Source organism: Acanthochromis polyacanthus, chromosome 18, assembly GCF_021347895.1.
Source record: "Acanthochromis polyacanthus isolate Apoly-LR-REF ecotype Palm Island chromosome 18, KAUST_Apoly_ChrSc, whole genome shotgun sequence".
NCBI lineage: Eukaryota > Metazoa > Chordata > Actinopteri > Pomacentridae > Acanthochromis > Acanthochromis polyacanthus.
The window spans coordinates 22,616,660-22,637,996 of record NC_067130.1 but is presented as its reverse complement, the minus strand read 5'-3'; the positions used below and the strand labels follow the sequence as shown (position 1 = coordinate 22,637,996).

Genomic DNA, 21,337 nt, shown 5'->3' with positions numbered 1-21,337 from the left:
CCGGCCGGAGGAGTACTCAGATTTGGGCTGTGTCATTGATTTCATACAGGAACAATTACACGGTCCGGGGAAGATGCATGGATATCGGTGGATGTTCACTAAGTGCCAAGAAAATGGCCTAAAAGTCAAGAAGGAAGAAGTCCGACTCATACTGGCCAAGCTGGATCCAGAGGGGTCAGCATTCAGACAGCAACGGAGACTGTACAGAAGACAGTACTTCTCAAAGCGACCTAATCATATCTGGCACATCGACTCATATGACAAACTGAAACCTTTTGGTGTGTGTATTAATGGATGTATCGATGGCTTCTCTCGTAAAGTAATTTGGCTGAATGCCTACAAAACAAGCAGTGACCCAAAAGTGATCGGAGGCTATTTTGTCGAAGCTTTAGAGACATTAGGTAAATGTCCCAAACTTGTGTGCACTGACCGTGGCACAGAAAACGCCTGTGCGGAGCTGTCCATGGTCCTGAATATTGTGTACTGACCTTTATACCGGAGCTGTCCGTTACTGATTAATCCCCTTATTTAGTCAGACAAGCAAATCAAAGTAAGAATAACTTTGCACAACAGAAAACAGAGCACAGAGCTTAAAATAATGTTTTAAAACAGAATAGGTATACTTTAGGTGCGGGTTAACTGAAAACAGCATGTATATATATATATATATATATATATATATATAGATAGAGAGAGAGAGAGAGAGAGAGAGAGGTCTCTAACTGACATCTATTGCAAAAAAAATCAACATAAACGCGACTAAATATGTCACAAACGAGAAGAGAGACAGAAAAGAAAGCTAAAACCGCCTTGAAAGAACCCAGACGTGAACAATGCGACGAGGACCCGTCGAACACGAACCAGCCTGGAAACAACATGCCGTCGATGCTGGAGGAATTGAGAAACTTTCGAAAAGAACACGCAGATGCATTTAGAGACACTAAGGCTGCTTTGACTAGATTGGAAACAACCCTAAAAGACGTTGTCGATCGCACGGATAAGCTTGAACAGGACATGACTGAAACAAAGCAGAGAGTGAGCGACAACGAAGACCAACTACAGCGCCACGAGAGAGCTATCCGCCATTTGCTCCACCGAGAAGCCAAACTGTCCTCTAAATGCGAAGATCTTGAATCAAATTCTAGACGCAATAATTTACACATATATAGCATTACAGAGGGCGAAGAGAAAAGGACCGTGATTCCCTTCATAACCAAAGTGATTCGTACCTCCTTGAACATGCCGGAGGACCTGGACCTCGGTGTTGAGAGGGCACATCGTTCCCTGACCATTAAGCCACAAGATGCAGCACTGCCGAGGTTGATTATTGTCAGATTTGACTTTTCCCTACAACAAGGCTAGTTAACAGAGACATGTCCGGACACTATGCTACGAGGGTCTCCCCCCTGCCAAAGGGGAGGTAAGATTACTTTTTTATCTTCATTTTACTTCTTTTATTTGATTTATGCGAGAGCAACAATGGGTGCAGCTTTCTGCTGCCAACAAGTTGCTAACACACGAAGTGTACCACATGGAGAGGTTTCGTCACGCCCCTCCATCTCCATGGTGACTGTTTTGGAGAACTGTTTTTTCCTGTTCAAGTTTGGGAGTCTGTTCTTTAAAATGTTCATTTATGTCGGTTTCTGTGTTAATATGACATTGAATTCTGATCCAAAAGTGCAATCATATAGCTATAGTTACATAGTATACAGTGCAGGCAATATTTGTGAGAAAACATTAAGGTACTCCTTGACAAGTCTTTAAGTTTAAATTTTGATGGGAAAGTTAACTGTTGTCACTTATAATGTCCATGGTTTAAACCACCCCATAAAGAGAAAAAAATTTTCAACCAATTAAAGAAACTTCAATGCTCCGTAGCATTATTACAAGAAACTCATTTGAGCGAGTTGGAACATAAAAAACTCAAAAGAGAATGGGTAGGTCAGACATATAGTGCCTCATTTGGAAAGAAAAGAGGTGTAGCTATATTGATTAACAAATCACTAGCTTTCTCACCTGAAATTCAAGATAAATTAGGAAGATATGTAATGGTTCGTGGCCAAATAGGAGGAGAAGAAGTGTCTATTATTAATCTTTATGCCCCAAATGAATATGATGAAAACTTTTTTAAAGATATTGCAAATATTATTGCAGGGAATGCCAAAGGGATAATAATACTCGGGGGAGATTTTAATGCAATACAAGATGGGAATTTAGACAAAACACCAGCCGACCCTGGTCCTCAAAATAAAAAAACAAAAACAATTAATAATATTGTAACAGAATTAGGTTTAGGAGATCCATGGCGATCTGCAAACCCAAGTTAGAAAGATTTCACCTTTTACTCCAATGTCCGTAACAGTTACTCTAGGATAGACTTCTTTTGCATATCTCAACAACATATTTACAAAGTAACTGGCTGTCAGATAGAAAGTATAACTTTGAGTGACCATGCACCTGTGATTTTACACCTTGACTTAGATAAAGAGAATGTTTTTAAATATTGGAGATTAAATGTCTCACTACTAACTAACATAGCTGTAGTTCAAGAATTAAAACAAACTTTGATTGAATATCTAGAAATAAATGACACTGGAGACGTTAATCCAGTTACATTGTGAAGTGCAGTTATAAGAGGGAAAATGATTCAAATATCTTCTAGATTAAAGAGACAACGTTTAGAAGAACAAAACAATCTTGAAAACAAAATCAAACTGAGCATAAAAACACAGGAACAAATAGCACACTCATGAAATTAAAAAAAAAACTAGAAAAGAATTGGATAAAATTTTAACATATAAAGCAGAAGGGGCTTTGAGATTTTCCAGACAAAAATATTACGAAATGGGTAACAGAGCTAGTCGCTTATTAGGTTTCCAACTTCGTAAAGCACAAGCAGATAGAATGGTTCATAAAATTATTCATCCCACACATAAAACAAATCTCTATAAACCGAAAGAAATTGCAAATGCATTTGCATCCTATTATAAAAAACTCTATGAGGAACCAAACCCAATGAACGATGAGATAAAACAACAGTGTGATATCTTTATTAACAATTTAAATCTTCCAACATTGTCTAGAGAAGAAGCATCAGGCATGATTTCAGATGTAACAGAGAGTGAAATTCGAGAGACAATTAAAAAACTGAAGAACAATAAATCTCCAGGAACCGATGGACTTCCTGGAGAGTTTGCTTTACTGACATTCTATTACCTTTGCTGACTAGGGTCTTCAATTACACACTTAAAAATAGTGACATGCCTATCTCATGGACTGAGGCCATAATTTCAGTTATTCAAAAAGAAAGAAAAGATGCAGCTCATTGTGATGGATACAGACCAATTAGTTTACTTTGTAATAATCAAAAGTTACTGACCAGTATTTTAGCTAAAAGGGTACAAAAACATGTTCAAAAACTCATCCACCCAGATCAAACGGGTTTTGTCCCAAATAGGCATAGTGCCAATAACATAAGAAGAACTTTAAATATTATAACACAGGCCAAGAATATTAGTCAGAATTCAATGTTAATTAGCTTTGATGCACAGAAAGCTTTTGATACAGTCAACTGGCAGTTTTTGTATAAAACTCTGTCAGTGATGGGCTTTCATCCTCAATTTATAGAATGGATCAAAATAATCTACACAAATCCTAAGTCGTGTGTCAGGGTAAATGGGAGCTGCTGTGACTTCTTCCATTTGGAAAGAGGTGTTCGGCAGGGTGACTGCCTTAGTCCCCTGTTATTTGCAATCAATATCGAACCACTTGCCGCTTCAATCAGACTGAACAAAAATATTAAAGGCATTGAGGATGGGAGTAAGAAAGAACATAAGATTTCCCTCTTTGCCGATGATATTTTAGCATACATTAATGATCCAGCTACGTCTATAACTCCACTTATAAAAGCGTTGGAAGACTATGGTAAGCTCTCCGGTTATCAAATCAACCAATCAAAATCAGAAGCGATGATGTTAAAAGGCCAGTGGCCAAAAGATCTTAGAAGCAAATTCAATTTTCGAATGTCAAATCAAGGATTTAGATATCTTGGAATTATAATTACCCCTGAAGTGTCACAACTATTTAAGGCAAACTATGGTAAACTTTTGGATGAACTTAAAAACGATCTTACGAGATGGGAAATCCTACCTCTCTCACTTGTGGGAAGAATAGAAACAATTAGAATGAACATATTACCCCGGCTGCTTTTTTTCTTTCAATCTTTACCTATAAAAATCCCAATGGCTACTTTCACAATGCTTAATAAATGGCTCTCAAAATTTGTTTGGCAGAATAAACGCCCAAGAGTTAGACTAAAAACCCTTATGTGTCCAAAAGAAGTTGGAGGGTTGAATATTCCAAATTTAAGAAATTATTATTATGCTGCCCAAATTCGATCAATGGTAGCATGGGTCTGTCAAGAAGAGGATACACTTTGGACTAAAATAGAACAAGGAGATTGCCGAGACATATCTCTTGACACTGTTCTCTTTATAAATCCAGATGCATGGTCACAAAAGAAGAAAACAATTACAAATGAATGGGTTAAAAATACCTTAGCCACATGGTCAAATATCAAAAAAATATTAAATCTTCCTGACTCAATTTGCAGAGTAATACAAATTCATCGTAATCCAGAGTTTCCTCCCTCCTCTGGATTAAAAACTTGGGCTGAGAAGAGACTTACCATGTTTAGTCAAATGGTGGAAGGTGGGAATTTGATGACCTTCGAACAACTTCAACAAAAATATGATCTTTCAACTAAAGATTTTTACAAATATCTCCAACTGAGGCACTATCTACATAAACATAATTATTTGACTTCCTTACAGGCTCCACCTTCTAGAATAGAACAATTTTTTATGGATGTAATCAAAAAGACAATCAACCGTAAATATGTATCACATGCTTACAAAATATTACAAGAGGAAAGAATAGAGAATACACAAAATATTAAAGGTAAATGGGAGCTTGAAATGAACATAATAATCAAAGATGAAGATTGGGAGCAAACAATGCGGGCGGGACATAAAATAACCACAAGCCCAGCACTGAGGGAATTTGAATGGAAAACTAAAATTAGATTTTTTAGAACCCCCTTTGTCACATCCAAATTTGGTAAAACTTCAGATAAATGTTGGAGGGGATGTGGTTGTGTGGGAGACCATACTCATATATTTTGGGATTGTTCTAAGTTAACAAAATACTGGAAAGATATTCAGGGCGAAATTGAAAAATGTTTAGATGTCAAAATTTCACTAGAACCAAGTTTTGTGATTTTAGGAATTTTCCCAACTAATTTTATACCAAATTGTAATAGAACTCTATTAAAAACATTACTTTTGATTGCAAAGAAAATGATTATGGTCTCCTGGCTCAATCCTCAGCCCCCCACTATTACACAATGGAAAAACAAGTTAAAAGAGGTGTATCATATGGAGCAGATAACTGCAAGATTACAAATGAAAAGTGACATATTTAAAGATAAATGGGCTTTAATACACAAATATATCTTCAACTGAATGGTATCTATTTGGAGAAAAAAAGTGTATATTGTCTTGTAATGTCAAAAACTGTATGGTCCTGAAATAAGGAGCACTATAGCTAATTTGCCACACTGCTGTACTAGTTTGTTGTATTTGTATGATGGAGCTTGCACTGCAGAATTGAAATAAAGAATAAGTTCAAAAAAAATAAAACACGGGTCTCGCTGGCGTAAATTAGCACCGCTTAACTGTCTGTGGCAATTAGCGCTGGTCTCTGTGGATTAGGTGGTTTTGTGCTGAATTTATGAATATTCCCTAATTTACATGCATGCAAATTGGACCGGCGCAGCCAGGAGTGGCAGTACAGTTTGGGTTTACTTTGTGTTCATTTCACCCTTTGCATATGCTTTGTGGATTGCCCGCTGTTTTTTTTCTCTCATTTGAACAGGTTTAGCGGTTGCAAAAGCAATGCAATCCTTTTGAGGATCTGGCCCAATATTCCTACTTCCCTTTTTGGTAACACGTAACACATCTATAGTGCGTTATGAGCACAGTCACTCTTTCCACCTCTCAAATTGGCGGTGTATTTAAACTGGGAATTTTCTCATCTCTCCCTCTGCCTGCCTACAACTCTGCTGTCCTGCATTGAATTTTGCTGCGTGTTCTTCGCCCCCACCGCCACCCCAGCATCCACCTGCAGGCTCCGGGGGTGTTCAGAATGTTTTGTTCATCACTCCTCCTCGCCTTCATGTAAATATTTCTGCAAGGAGTGATGAGACCATTATGGCTGATTATGATGGGCATTATAAATCACTATGAATGTGCCCTGGGATTCCTTCATCTGTTCCGTCTTTCTCCCCTCACCCCGGAACTCACGTCTGCTCGTCCTCCCTTCTCCGCTCCACAAACCCCTTGGTTTAGATCCCTGTTCAGTTCATTCTTTGTGTCTCCTGTTTTGATTATTTTTTGGTTCTATAATCTATTAAACTTTATTATTAATCCACCCACCTGCCTGTTGCCTGCTGCTTGGGTTCAAACCACCTGTTTCTTAACAGTTTTCAGTTAACCCGCAACATAAAGTATACCTATTCTTTTTTAAAACATTATTTTAAGTTCTGTGCTCTGTTTTCTGTTGTGCAAATGGGAGAACTGAGCTGCTGCTTGTCCTGCCAGTGTTTTGAATCATGGCCTGAATGGTGTCAGAGCTGTTCTCAAACATATTTAGAGGAGCTCATTGGTGAGTCTGGAACAATATTTAGTTTTGATTATGTTCATAGTTGAGAAAGCTGCCTTAAAGCTGTATGTTGAGCCAAACATGGTCAGCATGTGACCACAGTCTGTCCTCCACTGATGTATAATGTGCAAAAGATACGACTCTAAGAGCCGATGCTTTGTAGTGAATCTGAAGAGCTGACTCCTAACGTATTTAATGGAGTATGGAGTTTGACGCTGTCCTCGCAGAAAACATGTCACTGGATCCTAGATTAAAGAGTCTTGCCTTCAGTGACAACAGAGCTGTTGATGAGAAACTTCAGAGAATAAGAGCAGCAGCCTGACACCTCTACCATTAGAGGACAAAGTGAAGGAGGAACCTCAAACTTCTGCTGTGTGGAGGTTCTTTGATGGAAGAGCTACAGGAGATGCTGCAAGGAGAAATCCTACAGCTGATGTGGGAATGGAGGATCATATCTAGAGGAACCCCTCATCCAACCAGCAGACGACCCACTGAGCTGGAGGCAGGACAAGGCCTCAGTCTGCCCCACCTGGTGAAGGTGATGGAGGAGAGACAACTTCTTCCATCTGAGAGAATCTTCTCAAAAACACGGCAGATATTCACTGAAAGAAGAAATGGGATCAGCCCATCCAAGCTCGGGCTTCTGATTTTTCTGAATGTCAACCTACACTGAGGACATTTATACTGTTTGAATACTGAGTTTGGTTCGGTTTCTGTTCTGGTTCTGTGGGTTCATGTGCAGAGTTTTGTTCATTTGTTTATGTGCAAAAAATTTTGATTGAAATATTAAACAAAAGTAAGAATGCCTGTTTTTGTAACAAAACAAATGCACAAAATGAGTCAATTATAAGGCTTCTCATAAAAACACTGAATGAAAAAGTGTTTGTCAAAACACAAATGAGTCATATTTGCCTGGTTAGGCTAAATATGAGGCTACAAACAATAATAAATTGGGAGCCGAAAGAGCTGGCTTTTCTTTGGAAGCCGTGCCAAAAGCTCTCTGAAAAGTGCCGAACTCCCATCACTACAGTCCTCTTTGTCGCTCATTTCTCAGCTGGTTTTTGAAGGCAGAGCGGCGATGCCATTCAGCGACGTCATTGGCTGAGTAGCGTCACGTGGGATGCCTGAACTCGTATATAATTGGTCTGTGCGTTTCTGAGCTGACAGACCAATGATAAACACTGGAAAGCTGCACCAGTCCACACATGGTGACCTCCAGAATTTTGATGGTTCGCCATGAAACATCAAGTGCTATCTAACTATCCTCTGCATGCTGCAATATACCTCAGACCTCACATGTTTAATCAAAGTCCTGCCCTGATCATATCCAAATGGCAAAATACATTCACAGCATGTTCCATAGCGCCCCCTGCAGCATTTTAAAAAATAGGCTCTACAGAGACTTTCACTTATGACTATAAAATTTGGCATGCATATGTAGCACGTCAGTGCAAACAAAAAAGTCTCTTGGAGTCATTCTCTAAACCCAACAGAAAGTCGGCCATTTTGAATTAAATGTCAGATTTTTGGTGTTTTTGGTCATTTTCAGCAATTCATTTCTCACAGGCAATAACTCCAAAACACCTGAATTTGGGACAATATATAAAACACACCTTCAGGTTGCATATTTGTGAAAATTGTTCACAAAACTCAAAGGGCGTGGCCATGGTGGCCAACTGAACTTTAATGTTACGCCATGAAGCAGGATGTCTTGTGTAAATCCCCCGTACATGCTGCAATCTGCCTCAAACTTTACATGTTTGATCAAAGTCCAGTCCTGATGAGTTTCATAGACCAATATACAGTCACAGAGATAGCGCCACCTGGTGGATGGACAGAAAGTGCTGCATTAATAGCCTGTACATGCTCCAATCTGCCTGAAATTTGACCTGTGTGCCCAGACTCCAGCCCTCGTCACATCCATGGGATTAAATACACTCTCAGTCGCAGCATTGGCTGGTGGAAATGCTTGACGTCGCCGACCAGCAAAGATGCGAGGACCTGTTCAACGCTGCTTGCAGCTTTAATTATGAATGCTTCCTGTAAAGTGCTTCCTGTTCTACACTTGTTTTAAATGACTTGCACTTGTGTTGCTTCTGCTGTGATTTCTTTACGCTGGTCTGATTTTAGCTTACCTTTGTATGTCTGCTTAAAGTTTGCAACTGCATGACTGTACCAACATGTGTATCCTCCTCCCTGCTCTTGTTTGTAGGCTGCACCTGACTTTCAGGAGACAAGGCCTCGAAATTATGTTCTCTCTGCCAGTGCATCAGCGGTAAGAGCCCCAAGCAATAACATGCTAAAGCCAGGCGGTGTAGCTGCTGAAAAAGGAAACTGCACTTCTGTTCAACACAAAAGAAAAGTTAAATTCATCAGCAAAAGCTAGTTAATTTAATATCTTTTAGACATGGCTGTATATCGAACTTCACTAAGTCAGTTTCCTGACATTGTGATTTAACTTGTGTGCCTGAGCATTTACCATTAGACCCTGGTGTGTTGACATTGCAGTACACTATAAAGATCTCATATACAATATCTAACACTGCAAAAATCCAGCCAGTTTTGTACTACACAATCCTAACTTAGCTTGGACTGGGTAGCTGGGTTCCATCCTGTACTGGTAACGTCACATAGTCTTTGAATCTCATGTGTAACAGCCACTTGTGGCAGACTTTTTAAACATTTAATAGCTAGACTGGATATGCATTGCATATACTCATAATTCAGGACTTCCCACACGAAAAGAATCTTTTAGATGTCTACAATGACATTCTTATAGACAGATGACAACACTTTTGCCATTCACGTGTATGAGGTTTCTCATTACATTATTATATTTATAACTATAACTGCCTAACCACTAAACTAACTAATTTTCTAGTAATAATATTGCAGATACAGAATCAATGGTATGATGAGAAATAACAGTGAAAACTGTAAGGTTTTATGTTTAACAGCTCTTAAGATGATAATGTTAAACATTTCAGTGTGCAAAAATACCTGCTGAAAGTGGGCAAAAATTTCACACATCTGTATAAATATTCAGTTTAATGTTATAAAAACTTTAGTTAAATCAGACATAGCTGAGGAAGTGGTCATCAAATTGTAAAAATGAATAATGGACCAAACCAATAATTGGTCTCCCTGTTTCAGATTGTGAAACATGGCAAAGTGCTGCATTTCTGATACTTCAACAAATTAAGCATGAGATGTTAGCCATGTGATGACAGGGATGGGCACATCTGAGCATTTTGAACTCTTGTGTTTGGATGCTTTTGTTTTTGACACACAAATGTAATAGCAAACACTGATGCATTTGAAATCAAGCATGTCATGTTAGCCATATGATGACAGGACTGTGCGTGTTTGAACATTTTGAACTCTTGTGTTTGGACGCTTTTATTTCTGGCACAAAAATTTTATAGCAAAAACTGACACATTTGAAATGAGCCGCAGTTAGTACAATGTGCTATACTGCCACACCAAAGAAACAGAACAAAAACTTCAAATAGGCTGTGTCATTGAGCATTTCTATGCCTGGTTCTGCTAAACCAGAACTCTCTGGAGTTTAAACCACAGCTGTTTGCTAAGTCAGACTTCCTTACCTTCATAACCTTACAGGTTAAATTAGATAAAATTTTATAGATTCCAGAGGATTTTCTTTAAGAATAGGCTCTACTGGCCTGTTAGGTAAACAACAACTAAAGCAGCTGTGTGATGAGGTTCTGTCCATATGGGTAATATAGAGGAACGAATAATGCTGAATGATTCAGATTTTTTGTTACATTCAAGCATCCAGTATCACAAACAATTCAGGAAAAATCCCTGGAATAATGTACAGAGTGTTTTATCATGACCAATGACCTTTTTAATGTCACAACATACTTTTTAAAGAGTCTGCACTTTAGATTCTAACCTGAGTCATGTTTTAGATGATATTTTTTTCATGTCAAAACAAAGAGGGAATTAGTCAAACATTATACAATTGTTTTTTGGCAACATTTCATCTTATACTGAAGTGAAAGTAGCAATACACCAGAGTAAAAATATTTTAAAATAGAAACATAATCTAAAATCTTAAACAGTACTGTCTTTCTTTTGATAGTTTACTTTCCACCATTAGTACTGACAAACTGACATGATAAGTGTGGATTCTGGCTTGCTCCTGCTGCAGTAATTAGTCCAATGATTCATCTCCTGTTTGTGTCAACAGAATATAACACCTTTTACATGTGATTACATAATTCTGTTCATTTTGTAGCATTATTTTGTGTTGGAAGACCAGAACTTTAGGAAATAGTAAAGTGATTGGAACTGGAAAATCGAATGAACTAAAACCTCATTTAGGGCTTGTCAGCAGCAGGTTTAGCTTCAATGTCACATACAGTAGTGTCTAGATGGAGATCTGTGATGGTTGTTTGATTTAATTTTATATTTCTTCATGATCACAATAGTTTTTTGACTACTTTGTTGGCTTTCTATTTTTGTTTCTCTGTGACTGAACCAGCTGCAGAGTGGCTGGGAAAGCTGGGATGTGGCGCCTGATCTCAGTGTGTCAGAGCAGAGGAAGGTTGTACACATTATAGGACTAGCACCTTGTCGTTTTGTGTTGTTCATTAGAGGCGGTAGATGAGTGATTTTAGTCAGTCTTCAGTGAATGTTTTAGTTTATTTTTGGTGCAGTCTCATCCCTTTTTGTAGCAAATAAAGCCCCACCATTCATTTTTGCTAATATCTTGGTTTTATCAACAGTTTTTAAAAATCGGAGGTACATGACAGTCAAATTTAACTTTATTTCTCAACAGATTTTATGTTTTTATGCATTGAAGGAAATAAGTGATTTGCCCAGGCCTAGTTTATGAGATTATATACAGCTGTGTTGTTATTTTTTCACTTTTAACTGTACTGTTCCTTCTTGTGATGTGACCTATTATGAGGCAACTTATAAGGAGAGAAATTAAAAATTTTCACGTTTTAATATAAAGTAATATTCATAATGTAAAATTTTCACAATGAGAAAAAAAATCCTTGCAACACCACACAGTCAACATAGGAGGGCACCACACAACAGGCTTTCATCAGTCTTCAACACCTGCAGCTTGTAGAGAAAAGGCCAAGTTTAGTTTGGGCTGGTGACCAACAGCAGCAACTGTCACACTCGAACACGTCACAAGTGTTTCTCCAACCAGATTCTGTATTCACTTGGTATCTGGGGATTGGAAGGTTATAGTCATCTATTTCCAACAAAATTACAACTAACCCAGTTTAGCATCATCAGGGTTGAAACAGAAACACATGCTGCTCTGAGGTATCAAGCACAGATAACATCAATTCAGAATGGACAAGGCACAGAGACTCTCACAGGCATGACAGCACACCGTTATACAGATTTGAAAAGTAAAGTGTACCGGCAGTATTTAGGTGTGCACTGTGAGGCAGCGGTTCTGAAACATAGAACAAATATCCAGCTGAGATGTTATATGAATTGCTCACTCAGTGGTATTTGTTACATTTTGGTATGAGATTAGTTTAGATTTATGTAATGATAATGATAATGTAGATTTACACACGTGCACAAAATTGTTGGTACCCCTCAGTTAAAGAAGGAAAAACCCACAATTCTCACTGAAATCACTTGAAACTCACAAAAGTAACAATAAATAAAAATTTATTGAAAATTAAATAATCAAAAACAGCCATTACTTTTAAATTGTTGATTAACATAATTATTTAAAAAAACAAACTAATGAAACAGGCCTGGACAAAAATGATGGTACCTCTATAAAAGATTGAAAACTATTTGACCAGAGTGACATGATTAACTCAGGTGTGTCATTTAATTGACATCACAGGTGTTTCCAAACTCATAATCAGTCAGTCTGCCTATTTAAAGGGAGACAAGTAGTCACCCTGCTGTTTGGTGAAAAGGTGTGTACCACACTGAACATGGACAACAGAAAGCGAAGGAGAGAATTGTCCCAGGACATCCGAAAAAAAATTATAGACAAACATCTTAAAGGTAAAGGCTATAAGACCATCTCTAAACAGCTTGAAGTTCCAGTGACAACAATGGCTCATATTATTCAGAAGTTCAAGACCCACGGGACAGTAGCCAACCTCCCTGGACGTGGCCGCAAGAGGAAAATTGATGACAAATTGAAGAGACGGATCGTTGGAATTGTATCCAAAGAGCCCAGAGCAACCTCCAAAGAAATTAAAGGTGAACTCCAAGGCCAAGGTACATCAGTGTCAGATCGCACCATTCGTCGTTGTTTGAGCCAAAGTGGACTTCATGGGAGACGACCAAGGAGGACACCACTGCTGAAAAAAACTCATAAAAAAGCCAGACTGGAATTTGCAAAAATGCATGTTGACAAGCCACAAAGCTTCTGGGAGAATGTCCTTTGGACAGATGAGACCAAACTGGAGCTTTTTGGTAAGGCACATCAACTCTATGTTCATAGACTCAAAAACCAAGCATACGAAGAAAAGAACACTGTCCCTACGGTGAAACATGGAGGAGGCTCAGTAATGTTTTGGGGCTGCTTTGCTGCATCTGGCACAGGGTGTCTTGAAAGTGTGCAAGGTACGATGAAATCTGAAGACTATCAAGGCATTCTGGAGAGAAATGTGCTGCCTAGTGTCAGAAAGCTTGGTCTCAGTCGCAGGTCATGGGTCTTCCAACAGGACAACGATCCAAAACACACAGCCAAAAAGACCCAAGAATGGCTGAGAGAAAAGCGTTGGACTATTCTAAAGTGGCCTTCTATGAGCCCAGATCTGAATCCCATTGAACATATGTGGAAGGAGCTGAAACATGCCATTTGGAGAAGACACCCATCAAACCTGAGACAACTGGAGCTGTTTGCTCTTGAGGAGTGGGCCAAAATACCTGTTGACAGCTGCAGAACGCTCATTGACAAATACAGAAATCGTTTAATTGCAGTGATTGCCTCAAAAGGTTGTGCAACAAAATATTAAGTTATGGGTACCATCATTTTTGTCCAGCCCTCTTTCATTAGTTTGTTTTTTTAAATAATTATGTTAATCAACAATTCAAAAGTGATGGCTGATTTTGATTATTTAATTTTCAATAAATTTTTATTTATTGTTACTTTTGTGAGTTTCAAGTGATTTCAGTGAGAATTGTGGGTTTTTCCTTCTTTAACTGATGGGTACCAACAATGTTGTCCACGTGTGTATGTCCATGCGATGAGTTATTGGTGCTTGACAAAAATGTACACGAGTCAACATCTGTAAAACATTATCCAAACATATGTATAGATCTCCTGAGAGCCTTTAATTAAATACTTCCTCATTACACTTAGTTAGCTTTTTTTTTTTTCTAAAAAATGAAGTTCAGGTTTAAAAATCTGGTGTTAGGCTCATCTCAGCTTTGTTGTGTGTCTGTTTAGGTTTTGGATTTATTCAAAGCTATTTCAATTGTTGTTTCATTATTTATCTGATATAGCCCACTACTACAATAAAGATATATTCCACAGATTTTAAAGGCAGTCACTTAAGAGAGCACAGTACTCCACCTAGGCTGTTCATTCTCCTGTATGGCATCGTCAGAAATGTGGCATATTTTTGTAGAAATTCAGCGCTTTTTTATTAGTTATTGAGGATCAGAAATCACAGCAACATAGAATGTGGCCCTTTAATACAGATGTACCCACAAACAAAATGTCCTTGCACTGAGCACAAGCATGTGTTATGCATGTGTACATTATGTACGGATACCGGAACACATGACTTAAATATGTAGTGGGCAGCGGGCATTGATGGGACTCAGAAATACCCCCACAATTTAATCAATTATTCCTTGTCTTATTTCCAATAAGTCTGCAGTGGTCGATTTGTAGAATCATCGCAATTACGTGGTAACGTAGTGTTCACTGTAGTCATAGTTACAATGATGCCGTGCCACTACCTTGCAATGGAAATCTTTAACAAATCCATGGATCCAGACTATAAGCCACATCACTACAAAAATGTCATCACTTGGTCCTTGTGTCATTTCCGACCTTCCCTGAAAATTTCATCCAAATCCATTATTCCGTTTTTGAGTAATGTTGTGCACAGATAAACATACGCTAATCGTCACATGACTCATAACTTCCTTGGCGGAGTAATTAAATCTGCTTATTACTAGGTCAATTTTTAGGCAGTTAAGGTAGGGAATGTGATGTCCTGAGCTGATCTACAGGCTTCAAATTATTTCCATTTCTGTAGAAAGGGACTCTTATTAACACAGGAGATATTATATTTGAATTTATAGGACATAAAGCAGATATTTCAGCAATATTAAATTGTACATCTAAAACACTCATGTTGGTCAATATCATCAGTATTTATTAATGCTAGCTATCCAAAGAAGAGTTGATATGCTCAGTAACATGCAGTAGGTCCAGAAGTCTGAAGGTTTAGAAACATAAAATAGATCAGAAGAAATATTAGGGAACTGACTTCATTTCTAGACCTGCCTGCAATCAAAATGATCACATCAGAGTCAGTGACCATGTTCACTTTTTGTGCAAAACTCAGATTTCCTTTAGTTGGATCCTTCCATTGAAGCAGCATTCAGATGACACAGGTGGACCTGAGGCTTGTTCAATTAAATCAACCTGCACCCACCGTTTACTTGTTAGACATATGATTGGGCCTCAGGCAGAACATTGCTTTTCAAGTAAAATTATTACAGTAGAAAATGTAATCAGAAAGTAAAAGCGTCATAAATCAGTTTCTGGTTAGACTGAAGGTTTCTAAGGGGGCAGTGCATGGAGATCCAAAGCACTTTGTGGAGACTGCATCAGTTGTATGAATACATCAGGCTTTGTTCACTGAGCGATAGAACACAAAAATCACAGACACAGAATCTGACGAATGAAGAAAATAACACTTAAATTCAAGGTAAAGTGCTGTTGTTATTAATACAAATTCTGAAATGGGAAAACAGACACTCTTATTTGTAATGAAAATTCTGTGTCAAATTCAAAACTAGAAAAGCTCTCAGAGAGTGCAGTACTCCGCCAAGGCTATTCATTCCCCCATATGGCATTGTCAGAATTATTAGTTATTGATAATCAGAAATCAAGGTAATATAGAATGTGGCCATTTAATATAGATGTACCCACAAACAAAATAACCTTGTGCTGAGCACAGGTGTCTGTTATGCATGTGTACGTTATGTACGGATACCGCATCGCATGACGTAAAGATGCAGTGGGCGGCGGGAATTGATGGGACTCAGAAACACCCCTACAATTTAATCAATTGTTGTTTGTTTCATTTCTGACAGGTAAGTCCCGATAAGTTCACAGCGGTCGATTTGTAGTAGGATTACAATCATGTGATCATCAGCAGGCAGCTGACATAGTGTTCACTTGTTATAGTTACAGTGACGCCATGCCGCTATCTTGCAATGATGCAGAAACAAATCCATGAATCCAGATTGTAAACCGCATCACTTCCAAAATCTAATCACTTGGCCCTTGGGTCATTTCTGACCTTCCCTGAAAATTTCATCCAAATCATTTATTCGTTTTTGAGTAGTGTTGCGAACAGACAGATGGACAAGGCAGACAGACGTACAGACGTATATTGACTCACATAACTCCGCCGCCTTCCTTGGCGAAGTAACAAATGTAGATTAGAAGGATCTTCACTAGTCCTTATACACGTTTAGACTTGACTGTATATTAACTGCTTGAGAAATCTTAATGTTCACACGTTGTAGACTAAGTGTGTCCAGTTGGCTGTTGTTGGCTGTAAGTAGAATCATATAATTTGTGGATAATTAAACATGGTTAGAACATCACTAAAGGACTGACAGTGATGATACTCCCAATTTAGAACAGAAATGACTGAGCGCTGTTGAGGTGTCACAGCACAATGATAATGAATATCCTTAAAACCATTTAGCCAAGAAGTATTTAACCCCCTGGGGGCACCAATGGATGTTGGGCCAAAGGCAGCAAAATGACCTGAAGCCGCATGGCCAAAGTAGACTATATGACATTAATATATTGCTTTTTATTTAATTTCGTTAGTTAAATATTGTAAAGGTTAATTTTATGTTGACTTCATTTAAAAAGTCTGTATTTCATCCACAGTTGGTGCCCAGGGTCAGTGATCAATATCAAGTCAACCTGTTGCAGCTGGTTAGATTGAGGGTGGAAATGATCACAGTAACTGAAATAGACTTTATCTAAACTCAGTTTCTGCAAAAACAAAAATACTAGGGCTGGGACTTTAATGCATTAATTTTGATTAATTAATTACAGAAGAAATAACGCATAAAAAAAGTAACGCATTTAATTGCACCTTTCTCAGTTCCCTTATTTTTGGCACACTAGTATCACTGATGAACACTCCAGCCCAGTAGGTGGCGGTAATGAACCTAAAGTCTGTTTGCAGCATGATGAAGATACACAGGAGTGATGTCAGCACATAAGCAAGTTTGGTGAACAGGGAAAGAAGATGAGATTGCACTGAGCTTGCTGGGCAGAAAGTTTTCTTTTAAAAATCCTGCTGATGTCAACTTGGATAAAAGCGTGGCTGTGTGCAAATTGTGCAACAAGGAGTTTAACTTTTTTTTTTCTATATGTCCCATTTTAAAATTTTATTAATATAAATTTAAAACGATGAACATGTATATGTCTCTTTATTGATTCAACTGTCAACCAAGTTATTTGAATTGAAAAAGTTAACTTATTGTGTCAAATATTGCTATTTGACAAAAATGCAATTATTTGCTATTAATTAATTACACAGCCTCTAATTAATTAAATACTTTTTTAATCGCATCCCACCACTAAAAAATACATCTTCTTAATTTTCATTTGCCTTCCTATTTTCATATTGGTGAAATTGCAGCTCAGACAGCTTTTAGTGGTGCCAGTGTGAACATAATGTAATGTCTGAGTCTCAGAATGGTTCATGAGTGTTTTTTTGTTCTCTTTTTTTTTTTCTGTCCTCTGGCTGCTTCTCTCAGCTGCTGAGCGAGGAAGTGGACAAAGTGAGTACCTTTGCTAATGGATGTGTCTGGCTGACTGTTTGTGGCTCAGTGCTTCATAAAAAACATGGCATGAGCTCTTTAACAATTCCTTCCTCTTGTTGTCCACCAGGCGGAGCATGAACTTCGTGTTGCTCAGACAGAGTTCGATCGACAAGCTGAGGTCACCAGATTGCTGCTGGAAGGCATTAGCAGCACACATGTGAGTCATGGTTACTTGACAGTCAGTGTGAAGGAAATGGCCAGAATGAATCACTGTTTTGTATTTTTCCGAAAGATTGGACACACTTAACATTTTCAAGCTTATGACATCTTTCTCCAACTTTCATGAAACTCGATTACAATGATATGTTGCTTCCATATTCCTTCAAAGAGACACATACAGTATACAGCAGAAGTGAGTAGCCCAGTGCAAAATTGCTTGTATGTCAAATGATTTCAAATTGTATCACGTTACAGTAATTACATTATTTTGAAGTTAAGTAGAATATTTCCTCTCATGAACAAATCAGAAACAAATACTTTATGAATACTATATTAAAAATGCAAGTACAAAAGTACAAAAATCAATGCAGCGAAAGTGAATACACGTCGCTGATGCACAATGAAAACTGAATACAACCAATTAAGAGACAGAAACAAAACAAAAGCATTTCCTTTAATCTGTTTTTTATTGTTTGCTTACTGTGAATGCTTATGTAAGCTGCTGCATGACAAATCATCCTTCAAGGGACAAATAATAAAGTTGAGTTGAGCTGAAAATCTGTTTGTGAGACTTCATAAAGATGGTAAAGGATAAGGGGAGATCTGTGACAACAAACAATTGGTCTCAACACAGTTTAAGCAGTAATCAGGAGACAGACCAAACCTTAGTACCACTAATGAGAGCAGCAATGAGCATCCTCCTAAGTGATGTCATAGCTATTTGAACAACCTAGCTCTGAAAAACAGACAGGCAGCTGCTTCAGATTTTGCACAGTGGTTATCAATGGAAACTGGAGTTTGTGTGACAGTTCAGATGATGTTAAGGACATTACATAATGTGAACCCCAATGGCATGGTATCCAAGAAAAAGGTTCAGCATGTTTGATGTGAACCTGGTCAGGACTACCAGAGTGAATGCATAGTCCTGACAGTGAAGCACTATGGTAGGAGTGTGATGATATGGGGCTGCATGACTGCAGAAAGTGTTGGAGAAATGACCTTTACAGATGTCACTATGAATGTCTGTGGTTCTATTAAAATATCTGCCGGTCTGTAGAAGCTTTGTAGGAGAGGGATATTCTAGCATGATACTGATCCAAACCACAAAATCAAAGTTTTTAAAGAAGAACAAAGGGGAAACTATGACTTGGACAAGTATGTGGCCTGATTTAAATTCAATAGACCATGCTTGGGGTATTTTAAAGAGAAATTCAGAGCATCACAATTCCAGCCAACAGCAGCTGAAAACAATTGTCAAACAATGGAAGAATGATTTCACATAGCGGTTGATGAAATTACATTTCTTCATGTCCCAATGGAATTGTATTTGGAGAAGCCCCTTCCTGAGGGCTGTTTGTTTCCTTCATGTGTGGCTTTCTACGTTGGCTCAGGAGTCGGTTATCATCATACTGATAGAAGTGACAGATTAAAACGGGAGCATCATTGTGTGTGTTTTATAGAATCACATATCAGGAGGTGCATTTAAGTACCACAATTTGCAAGGAGAACCTTTATACAGTGGTAGCATTCACTGCTCCTGTCACATTTTTCTTCACTGTGGACCCATTTTTCACTGCAATACAAAATCCTGCATCTCTATGGAAACAGTACAACCATGGCTAGAAGTAGAGAAAACCCAGAAATATTATTTTTCAGTATACTAAAGTTATAATGCCAACTCAACATGTTCATCATTTTTCTATTTGCCCACAGTACTGGAAATACTGGAGACTGTACATACGTTAGATCATTTACAACAGTGTCACTATGATTATCACCACTCTGAATGTATCTTCCAACAACTTGCTTTCATGTAAGGTGTTTCTGAGCAATGCCATGTTTCTTTTATTGATCCAGAATGTTTAATTTTTCGCTCACTCTCTTTCACTTGTTTCCATACTTGTCTTCTCACTACTGTGTGGAAACACAGCCTGGAATTCAGCTGAATGGTTACTTTTTGTCACATGACTGAGTCAAATAATGGCTTCTCAGTTTTTGCTGATGAGCGCAGAATTCTGTGAAACATTTCTGTTTTTACAGTTTGTAGCTCTCATAAATGCTGTAAAAAAATTATTTGGGTCTTATAACATGCCTTTTAAACCCACTGGAGGTGTAGCTACTCCGTTCTGATATAATGAAGGCCATGTATCATACAGATTTCTTTTGACAGTTATTTTTGTCCTCAGTCAGCCGATGCTGTGAAAACTATGAAAATAAAGACATACAAACATTTCAAATATATACAGTGGTATGCAAAAGTTTGGTCACCCCTGATAATTTTCAAGACTTTCCTTTATAAATTACTGGTTGTTCGGATCAGCAATTTCAGTTAAATATATCGTATAGCAGACGAACACAGTGATATATGAGAAGTGAAATGAAGTTTATAGGATTTACAGAAAGTGTGCAATAATTATTTAAATAAAAGTAGGCAGGTGCATAAATTTGGCACCCCAACAGAAAAATTACATCAATATTTAGTAGATCCTCCTTTTGCAGAAATAACAGCCTCTAAACATTTCCTATAGCTTCCAAAGAGGCCATGCCACACTCCCGTAGCTGCGGGCACTCTTCCCATTCTTTAGGATGCCTCTGCCGGAGGTGCTGAAAGAGGTTAGTTGTGAAACAGACCGCAAAGAAACAACAAAAATCGATTAAAATCGTAATCGTCCAAGATGACTAAAAATATCGAGATTTTATTTTTTGGCCATATCGCCCAGCCCTAGTCTGAGGTAGATTGGAGCATGCAGAGGATAGCTACACAGCAGTTAATATTTTATGGCAAAACATCAAAGTTCAGGGGCCACGCCCTTTGGCTGATGCAGATGATTTTGAGAAGCTGTCATCATTATGACCAGTTATATGTACTGGTTAAATTTGAGGTCTCTTGAAGTTATCCCCTTTGAGTAGTTAACCACTGAAAATGGCGAAAATTACCAAAAATCTCACAATTAATCCAAGATGGCGAACTTCCTGTTGGGTTGAGGGTTTGGGTCCCCCCTAGACTTTTTTGTTCATCCTGATGTACTATACATGCCCACCAAATATTGTGCATATAGGTGAAACGGGCTGCGGGGGAAATTTGTTAATAATGCTGCAGGGGGCGCGATAGCACATGCAGTGCTGAAATGCATACACTGTCATTCCTTTAGTCAATTGTGATGTGTGTGGCAATTTTGGTGAATTTACAAGCATTTCTAATGTGTCAAAAAGTAATTCCTGTTTTATGGTGAATTGTCAAATTTCCAGGGGTCGCCATTTCTATGCCCTCAAACTTTTGCGGAATCTTTTGATAACTTTTGATCATGACGTTGCGTTTTCTATACTGACCAATTTTGAGGTCTCTAGGAGCTAACCCCTAGGAGGAGTTCGCTCTCGAAAACGGAAACAAATCTGC

At 38.1% G+C, this 21,337-nt stretch overlaps 1 protein-coding gene across 11 annotated transcripts in view; it reads left to right on the top strand.

Annotated features, from left to right (window-relative positions):
• LOC110969856 (endophilin-B2-like) overlaps positions 1 to 21,337 on the top strand; it is a 67,095-nt gene that overhangs the window by 24,963 nt on the left and 20,795 nt on the right. For 8 of the 11 annotated variants that reach the window (XM_051938260.1, XM_051938261.1, XM_051938263.1 and 5 more), the window contains 3 exons: positions 8,933 to 8,995; positions 17,716 to 17,739; positions 17,849 to 17,938. In XM_051938260.1, coding sequence (XP_051794220.1) covers positions 8,933 to 8,995; positions 17,716 to 17,739; positions 17,849 to 17,938 — 177 coding nt within the window. Of the gene's footprint in view, positions 1 to 49; positions 5,700 to 8,932; positions 8,996 to 17,715; positions 17,740 to 17,848; positions 17,939 to 21,337 lie in introns of those variants that run through there. The other 3 variants (XM_051938264.1, XM_051938265.1, XM_051938270.1) reach the window with 2 other exon arrangements.